This window comes from Etheostoma cragini, chromosome 8 (genome assembly GCF_013103735.1).
Source record: "Etheostoma cragini isolate CJK2018 chromosome 8, CSU_Ecrag_1.0, whole genome shotgun sequence".
NCBI lineage: Eukaryota > Metazoa > Chordata > Actinopteri > Perciformes > Percidae > Etheostoma > Etheostoma cragini.
The window spans coordinates 28,216,622-28,226,845 of record NC_048414.1 but is presented as its reverse complement, the minus strand read 5'-3'; the positions used below and the strand labels follow the sequence as shown (position 1 = coordinate 28,226,845).

Sequence of the window (10,224 nt, the reverse complement as noted above, 5' to 3'; positions counted from 1 at the left end):
ATATATATATATATATATATATATATATATATATATATATATATATATATATATATGCACAGAGAACATTAACGTTTGTAAAAAGATAAATGAGAAATATTGATTATGGTAAAAAAGAATGAATTAAAAAAACTGTTGCAAAAAAATCATGATGCTTACGATTTTCCATTGTTATTCCACCCCTAGTTGTCACCTGCGTTTAAGATGTCTCTATGTATTTCATATTATTGTGCTGTTGGTGTCTTGATCTTATTGTGACCACATTCAGACTAGTGTTAATGGAGATGTTACTGTCGTGGCTTGTATGGAAATGTGTGCTAAATGAGCATGTACTCGGCGAGGTGCATGTCTGAAAGCGTCTGAAATACATCCCTTTCTGTTTGTTAGCCAGCCAGAGCCTTTACATATATAGCGTGTGTGAGTGTAGTGTTTGGATACAGCAGTCTGGGCTTGTCCTCTCAGTCAGCTGGCACTAATCCCCACCGGAGCGTCTCTTTTAGGCCAGAGTGTGTGGTCTGCCCCCCCCACCCTCTCTCTTTCTCTCTCACTTATATTTTTCCGGGGCCTGTAACATTTCTTAAGTAATTGTCTAATCACCGTTTCTTCGTTTAACTGCAATTAATAAACATTAGCTGTGGTCTTAAAGGCTATGCCTGTTGATGGTTTTGTCAGTTTTATGTTCATTTATGAATAAAATACGATGTTTTATGATAGTAAAAAGACGTGGTACTTCATAGGTGGTGTATTTGTGTTAATGGGTCACATGACAGTGATATACAAAGAAGTTTCCTGGGATTCTTTCTAGAGCTGGGCAATACATCAATATTATCGTGATATTGGGATATGAGACTAAATATCTTCATATGGCATAAGTGTATTGCATTACAGATAAGTTATGTCACACTGTTGTAACTGTTTTTATTTGTCTTTACCCACTTAGTCATTATATCCACATTACTAATGATTTCTCATTCATGATTATAATATATATTATATATACATATATATATATATATATATATATATATAATCGATTTTTTTAATTCTTTGAATCTATTTTGAATAGATTGAACAGCACCCTAATTATTATATATAATAAGTATAATAGAACACAATGTCCATATCAGCTCTGATCCAAAACTTGCGATCGGGACCTCCCTAGACACAAACACCAAACCATCAAGACTTCTTCTCATTAGGATGCGCTAACCACCAAAATGTTATAGAAAATAACTATAAAACAATATCATACATACCGGTAGGGAGCAGATCAACACTAACGCTTTTGTCGCCAAAGATCCAACTGGAAACATAGCTGTAGCCTGCACAGAGTAGTTTGAATAATAGCAGTAGTTCACATTGACCTTCACATTGGTGTCCTTCACAAAGTTCTTTTTGTTGAAGGAGAGAATTATTACATTGAATTTGTGTGTGTGTTTTAAGGACTGGGTGTTGTTTGGGGGCGCACTGACACAGGCGGCATGTCTTAATGCTGTGGGATTACAGTAGGCATGTTGTGCCAAACCACAGCATAGCAGCCCTGCCACCCTGTCAGGCCCAAACCACAAGCTTTCCCAGAGGCAAAGACACACATGCACACGCACACGCACACACACACACACACACACACACACACACACACACGCACACATGCACGGCAAACCATTTTTTGTTCTACTTTGATTAGTACGGTGGCGATTTCTTTCCCCATTGATCAGTAAACATTGATCAGTATATATTATGCTTTCTAACTTGTGTGTTTATCTGACAGTGTGTGAAGCATGAAGAAAGACATATTAATGTGAAAGTTGTTTAAAATACAGAGGATCTTTTTGGTCTCGGTGCTTGTCTTGTGTCTTGGCCTCTGCAGACTGTTGCCAGTTGGCGGTAACGTTGGAGGGATTCTGTATTTGACGACGCATGGTCCAAAGACTAGCAGTCCTGTGTTTTCTCTGCCAAAAACTACTTTGGCAGGCTTGTTGTGAACTTGACTGTGGCATGTGGCACGGTGGGGGTGTAGCAGTAATAATCTGGATAGGCTAGGCCACATGTGTCAAACTCAAGGGCCGCGGGCCAAATCCAGTCCGTCGCAGACTTTGATCTGGCCCGCGTATCAATTAAAGATCCCAGTAAATTTTGGATCGCTTTTTTGACATTTCTGTCACTTTTTCTGATGATTTTGGCCCTTTTTTCAATGTTTTTGTTGCTTTGTTTGACAGTGTTTGGCGTTTTTTTCTTTATAATTGGTGACTTTAAAAGGCCCAAACTGTAAGTGAGAAGACTTTATAAGACATGCAATAATACAGTTAACAATATTTGACTTCTCTTAAATAAAAGCATGTAATACACTTTACATGCCTGGCCCTTGATGGGATTCTTATTTCTAGAATTTGAGTTGGGCCCCCTCTGAAGCAATCCGCACAACTTATCAGTAATAAATGAAAATGTAATGAAACTCCACTGAGATTCAGTGTTCTATCAGCATGATGTATCAACACATTCGTATTTCATTCCAGACTATAAAACAAAGTGGATTCATGGCTTTAGTAGAGCCATTGTCGTTGCTGTCTTTATTGTTCTTACTAGATTCTTACTAGATTCTTAATAATAATAATAATAATTATTATTATTATTATTATTATTAATAATCCTTTTTAATAATAATAATAATTATTATTATTATTATTAAAAAGGATACCCCAATGATATTTTGGAATTGCACTAAAGTGAGGCACTCACAAATAGGGCTGCACAACTATTCGGATGCTAATCGCTATGGCAATTGCTTCCCACAATCAAATGAACATGATTGACTGCGGCGATGCCGTTCAAAATGCATTCTCTGCTCATAGAATACATTTTAAACAGCTGCATACTGCAACAAAGATGTTAGAATGTTTTCTAGAGTGTGTGTGTGTGTGTGTGTGTGTGTTTGTGTGTGTCTGTGTGAAAGAGGGAAAGCAAGAGTGTGTGTGTGTGTGTCAGGTTTATGAAGGTAGCATTAATGTCGTAGCTGTAAAACGTATAATATGTACAGTTTAGGCTATTTGTTGGTGAATAAAAGCTTCCCACGACCCATCCAACTACCTGTAGTCTGGGTTCTTCTCATACTTTGTCTGTTGCACATACTGCAAAATGTGAAATGCAGCCTGAGTAATGTTGGTCTCCAGGATAGTGACCCCTGAAAGAAACACACTTCTAAACACTTCTGTCACACATAAAGACACAAGCTCAGATTAAAAATGATAATGATATTAACATGTGATATTCCCCAAAAACATTTCTTTGCCCTTGAGGTAAATAAAGGAAGTAAATCAAACATAAGACAAGTTGTCCAGCTCCCTAATCCACGGGGATATTCCACAGTTTTGCATGAACAGGCTAGACACGAATATTACAAAGCCCCCTGGATGAAAAGTCAGAATGCAAATTTATGTATAAGTTTGAGCCAATTTATTCTCTCTTTACTAAAAGAATTAAATTGAATTAAATTAAAAGAATTGCAATTGGATCAGTTCAAATCAACTGGATTTAATGTAATTTTTCTTTTTATATTTCCAGGATCACCTCTCCTTCTGTTTGCCAACCGGCGTGACGTACGATTGGTTGATGCAGAGGGTGTGCGGGGGGAGTCGGCTATCGTTGTTAGTGACCTGGAGGATGCAGCAGCGGTGGACTTCCTGTATTCTGAGGGCCTGATATTTTGGACAGACGTCAGCGAGGAGGCCATCAAACAGACGCACTGGAATCTGTCATCCAACTGTAAGAATGCACACTGTTTCCTGTCTGTTTAGTCTAATGCTTAGTGAAGGTTTCTTCATAAAGACCTGCAGTAAAGGTGACTTTGTGAGCTACATATGTTCAGGGATTAAAGTGGGCCAGAGTAATTCAGAACGGCGTTCAAGACACCTTCGATTAACAAGTAAATGAATCAAATGGGCGGATTCATACTTACACTTTGCAAAGTGTTACCTGTTCTTTAAAAAATAACGCCAGACTTCAATTCCAGTGTTTCCCCTACTACCGTCTGTCGTGGTGAGTTCACATGTCTATAAAACTAGCGGGACAGGTGAGCACTCTCTGTTAAAATCAGTTGAACAGGGCTACGTTCAGACCCGAAAAACCGTTGCAACGATACTGACAAAATGTGATATTGATTATGAATACTGCCATGTCAATATTAAGTTTGATATTTTAAAACGTGAAATTACAAAATGCATCAAAATAGATTCAGAACAAATTAAATAAGTATTGTAACAACACATTTTTTTTCAACTGAATGTCATATTGGACTGGTACAAAACAAATAAATGAATAAGGACCATGTCTACAGAACAGCTCATGACATTTACTGGTTGGAAAATATAAAATAAATAAATAAAGAGAACAGGACACAACTTTTCTTTCTCTTCTCTGATTCGTACCGTTTTGTTATCTCTATCTTTTTTTCCCTTATACCATCATGCATCATACATACATACATCACGTGGCACGCTTCATGGGGTTTGTCATGTAGTGGCACCGTGCACTGACGTGCACTAACATGTGCAAGTGGCACAGTAACTAGCCAATGAAACATTATCATTGTAACGTTTCAGGGGGGGCTCTAAATCAAACACAACTAAGCCACACAGCCAAGGGACGGGACGCAGCGCTCCACAAAATAATCTAAATATTGCATACTTATTGTGACAATTCCGATATATTGCGATGACAATACAAACGTGCTGCCTTCTTAGTAACACAAGTTTACAGACTCTTTGCTGACCGACTTGTGACACAGCCAATAAACAAGAGACACACCCACCAAACCAGAGAACAAACAAAGCCCCTTGCACGCCGTTTCACACTGTTCCGAGTAAAGATGGAAACCGTAGCAAAGCCGTGCACGCCGTTTTGAGATTGAACGTGCCCCAGGTGATGATCACGTTGCCGTAACCTTTTTTTTTTACAGACAGGCTACACAACACTTTAACCCCAGCACATCTTCACTGGTTTGATGAAGAATGCATCCGTTCTCTTTCACCTTCTCATACTGTGTATGTTTTCTGTTTGCAGCCCTTAAAGAGGCGCTGGGAACGGGCCAGACTGTGGTTGTATCAGGGCTAGACAGTCCCGATGGGCTGGCCTGTGACTGGTTGGGCAGAAAGCTCTACTGGACAGACTCAGAGACTAATCGGATTGAAGTGGCAAACTTGGACGGCACCTCTAGGAAGGTCCTGTTTTGGATGGACTTGGACCAGCCCAGGGCTATCGCTCTAAACCCTGCGCAACGGTAACAGACACTCTTCATAGTACACTTAGACCGCCATAGTACTCTTGTCTGCACGACAAACATTAACTATAGTGCAATAGATTTATTGAGACTGAGGGTGATAATTGTAACATGTAAAACTGGATGTAAAACAGAAGAGGGATGTGAGAAAATATGTTTTTGGAACAGACTATTTGAAGGCCTCCCTTAGATTGTCACTTTCTTTAGCCGCTCTACACAGTGCTCGTTGAACTGGACAGACAACCTGCTCAATTTGGGATACATCTATACATGTCTATATATGGGGCAGGGAACTCAGGATAGTAATATATATATATATATATATATATATATATATATATATATATATATATATATATATTTATAGCTCAAGGAGGGGGTTAAAAACACTAGAAAACCAAACTCTCTCTTAACACAACATGAGCTCCTCAGATGATAGATTTACTGTTACTGTGGGTTAATTCTGTCTAGAATACAATGTAGCAGAATGATTCATGATTGTGTGTTAACAGTTTTCATGATGGTTTGGACTACAAAAGTCTCCAACCATGACTTCTGCAGAACTTGTATCAAGACACTGTACGTAAACTAGAGGTTCAATGAGTCCATTGGCCTACTTAGTTCAGGCTGAATGCACTGAATCCTTTCCTTTCAATAAACACTCTCTTGTTTCCTGTATTGCCCAAGCAGTATGACTTCATCATAGTGTAAACAGCCTGAACACCATGTCAGCACCGGGAACAGTCAGATGTGAACAGCTAACATTTCTATAGATCACGATACCCACAGGGTGTGTCTGTGTTGGGAGTTTTTGGTCATACTGTAACTGAACCTCGGTAGGTGCAGGGCCGGTGGGACAAAAGAGTGTAGGTGTAGGCCAAGAACACAAACAGTTTGTCATCTGTCCTTTTATACTTGCTGAGTCAAATGCAGCAACGGTTACGAAGACCACAACTATAATTATACGGGTGTTTTCACACTTGGTCCGTTTCAGCCCTCCAAAAGAACTTAGACCCATTTAGACTGGTAGATTTCTGAGAACTGTGGTTACCTGGTCCTCAGTCTAGTTAGTTGTCTGGATTTACCCTGCAGAAGTCTATCTGTCCAATCTGAGTTTTCTGTTGCATGATTAAAACTACTTCTGAACGTACACATGTTCCACCAAAAGATTTAAAGGTGTGATTGTAGACTGTGTAGTTGTCTTGTGACAAGCAGAAGAGAAACATGATTAGTTTCTATCCAAAATTACCGTATCTTCCCTAGTTCCTGTTTGCTAGTCAGGTGTTCCACACATGTCTGTGTCTCGCCATGATTACCATGTATCTGCAGGGTTTTTCCTGCAATGAGGAATTTTGGTGCACTCTGAAGAGGTTTTAGCCAGCGCCAAAGGAAAATACCCAGCTTGGTCCTATTTATTGGAGCAGTGAGCAACGTTTCCATTGCACAAGAACCTTACGGGATGGGAATGATTGTTTCAGGTACCCTCAGGTGTTACCAAGGAAACAAAGTTATTGTTTGATAAAAACTTTAAATTTTGGTTGCAAAGTGCATTGCAATAAAAATGTCTTTGGCAACTGACCGCAGTATAAGCGGGTCAATGCCCCTCCAGCTGTGTAAAATGAATGACGGGGAGGCCAGAACCGAGAGGCCCAGAGCGTATATCCCATTATATTTTTATATTTTAAATTGTCATCTTTCGCCTGAAATTTTAGTTTGCTTGTGAAAATAATTCAACATAAATTATTGCATAAAAATGTACCACAATGCAGACCCCCTGACCCCAAAGCCCATTCTGAGCCGGAACAAATCCTTATCTGTACAGTATGACAGACTTGTGGCGTTTGGATATACAACTAGTTTTGTCAACATTTAAACAGATTATATTTATGTTAGTCTCGTGTTGGTCTCATGTCCAGACCTTCCTCCACAGCGCTTCAAAGGAGCAGCTAGTCCACACATCATTCCTGGATGGGAGAGAAACGTACTTTGGCTCATCGGCATTTCTTTAAACCAATCACAATCGTTTTGGGCAGCGCTAGGCACCGGACGGAGCGAAATGCAAACTAGTCTCAGGAAGGAACTTGTTTTGGTGGAGCGTGAGTACGTTCAAAAGTAGTTTTAGTTGTCAACAGAAAACTCCAATTGGACAGATAGTCTCGCTAGCTGTCTGGATTTTACCCTGCAGAGATCTGAGGACCAGGTATCCATAGTCCTTAGGAATCCACCAGAGGTTAGAACGCCAACAAAAAACAAAGGCAGGGGAAAGAAATTTAGCGGAATTTCCGGCGGCACCAGAGCAATCCCTGAAGTGGAACGTTGTCGATATAGACTATATTTATATAAACTCATCAGTACTTGATTTGCAAACTGGGCCTTGTGTTTGTTTCTTTGACATGTTTCTTCTGTTTGTCTTCCAGCTTCATGTACTGGACAGACTGGGGGGAGGAGCCCAGGATAGAGCGGGCTGGTATGGACGGCAGCAACAGGTACTCTATCTAGCTCTTCTGTATTTACAGTCATGTTGGAAAGCCCAGTTCAGACCAAAGATTCACGATGAGGAAAACATTTATGTTAAAGCGTTGCAGGAAAGGTTTCAACACTGCAGACCGGTGCAAGTAGTTGCAAGTTTTGACTCTTCTTGTCGCAAACCTTCAGTCTGAACTGGACTTTATAGTAGAGTATTCCTGTTGCAGAAGCAGTAACAATCCTATAGAAACTTAACCAAATGATTTCACAAGTTGTACAATTATTTCGTTTGCCTCTGTCTCTAACAGGAAAGTTATTGTGGTGGTGGACATATACTGGCCCAACGGTCTGACCATAGACCTGGTGGAGCAGAAGCTGTACTGGGCCGATGCCAAACTTAGCTTCATTCACAGAGCCAACCTGGACGGTTCCGCACGGTATGGCCTTCTATCTATGTCTGTGTGTGGGATGGAATACAGTTCAACGTTAATGGTAGACATGTGCTAACTTACATGTAGTCTTTAATATGATTATATTTAATTCATAAATCAATATTGTAAAGAAGAAACTCCATGAGCTTATTTAAAAAGTAGCATTTCATCTTAAGTACCTGTAATCTCAAATGAACTTCCATGTGGGGAGTGGAGAAGATTTTTACAGATACAGTTTATTCATTCAACACACATAGAGAAATTTATTGATATGAGAATACAGCCTGGCAGTACAGTTCATCTCTGCCGTCTCGGCTCAGATAGTGCCGTGATGATATGAAATATCTCTCCCCAGATGATAAGTCAGAGCGCAGGTGGATGCTAAGGTAGTAATGATGCTGGCAGATATATTTGCAGAGAGCAATGAAGCAGCTGCTCTGGCAGAACAGGCGAGGTGTCTTATTTATTTTTTTGCTTTCGATACAACTATTTGCTGCTCTTTGCAACAACATTAGGCTGAAAAAAAATGTGCATACAGGCAGAATTTCACCGCTACATTAAACCTCATTAGCTCTTACCAGTGTATCTCTGTGTGTACTTTACCCACAGCTCCCAAAACGTCTCAGTTAGAGAGGAAATTCCCTAAACATATTCCTTATATATCTTTACAATCATTCCCGGAAAGATCCAAGCAGGCCTGCCTTGTTGCACCATCCAACTTTTTTTTTTTAAATTTGACATTTTCAGCATCAAGCTTGCTAGCTCCAAGGTTCTTGTTGGTTCCCAAAGAAAAAGAGTTTGTGAATGGTAACACAGAGGACAGGCGAGGGACATCCGGTGGAACGTGTGAGGCAGTTACCCTGGAAATCTCGTTGATCCAGACCGGACCCCTTATTGAAACATGAAAGACCAGCAGAAAATAGAGTTTTCACCCTTTACAACTTCTTTCCAACAGAGAAAGGGAGGAAGAGAAGAGAAAAGAATTGCTATACAGACAGAATTAAAGAAATATGAAGAGAATGAGAGAGTATGAGAGAGCTGTCCAACACAAACAGCTGTGGTATGGAGGCCCCAGTTAAAACACACACACACACACACACACACACACACACACACACACACACACACACGTCAGCCTGCTTTCTCCACATCGCATCGTTCTCTCTGTTTCCGAATGGTTCAGCTACGCTGGTTATCACTCAAATGTTTTCGATGCTGATACTGGTGTTGATACCGGTTCCTGTGAATATTTGTCACTGCCAATTTTATTGAAGTATCTCTACGACGTGTAATATTAGACAGCCAATCACAGACATTATTAGATATTGGTAGAAGCAGGCTCAGGCTCATTGGCTCACTGGTGCTAATGACATTTACTAGTTAGGGATTGAAGTTTGGTATTAAATGATGAGGCATTTTTTGATACTTGATACTAAGGAGGCAATTTGGCTGGTGCCTTAACAGTATCAAAGTTCAGTACCCAGCCCTAAAAGAGGTGCATGTTTGAACCCATTCTTCTTAGCCGATTCAAATTGTATGTGTTAAACGCTGTTAACAGGATTTTTGTAACATGCATTTCCCATCTCTCTTTCCTGTCATCTCTCTATTGTCGGCTGTCAAAAAGCATAAAATGTTGTCATGTTTCTGCCTGTTAAACGTCCTCGCTGCTGTTGCAACAAATGCTTGCTTTTGGAGGAATTGTTAGTTTGATCTAGACCTACTCTATCTGTGAAGTGTCTTGAGATAACTTCTGTTATGATTTGACAATATATATATAAAATTGTATTGAATTGGTGTCAAGGTTGGATTAAATCCAAACCAAAATTTGGTGGCAATGTTTTACGCTTTTGGAAAAATGTGGCATCTGTTCCACTGACAACAGCCCGCTAGTTCTAAAATCAGTATATCCACTAGCTCTCCCTTGTGTTGCTTGATGCTGGACAACACCGTATTTTTATATAACTCCAGCACTCATTGGGCCGCCATCGTGTGTGTATGTACTAGGGATGATCCGATACTTATACCAGTATCGGGTATCAGTCCGATCCAGTG

General features: G+C 40.0%; 1 protein-coding gene across 2 annotated transcripts in view; it reads left to right on the top strand.

Moving 5' to 3' along the window:
* The window catches only part of lrp5 (low density lipoprotein receptor-related protein 5), a 57,203-nt gene that overhangs the window by 8,104 nt on the left and 38,875 nt on the right, over positions 1-10,224 (top strand). Inside the window, exons 2-5 of one of the 2 annotated variants that reach the window (XM_034878553.1) lie at positions 3,562-3,762; positions 5,059-5,278; positions 7,696-7,761; positions 8,050-8,178. In XM_034878553.1, coding sequence (XP_034734444.1) covers positions 3,562-3,762; positions 5,059-5,278; positions 7,696-7,761; positions 8,050-8,178 — 616 coding nt within the window. Of the gene's footprint in view, positions 1-3,561; positions 3,763-5,058; positions 5,279-7,692; positions 7,762-8,049; positions 8,179-10,224 lie in introns of both variants that reach the window. The other variant, XM_034878551.1, reaches the window with a different exon arrangement.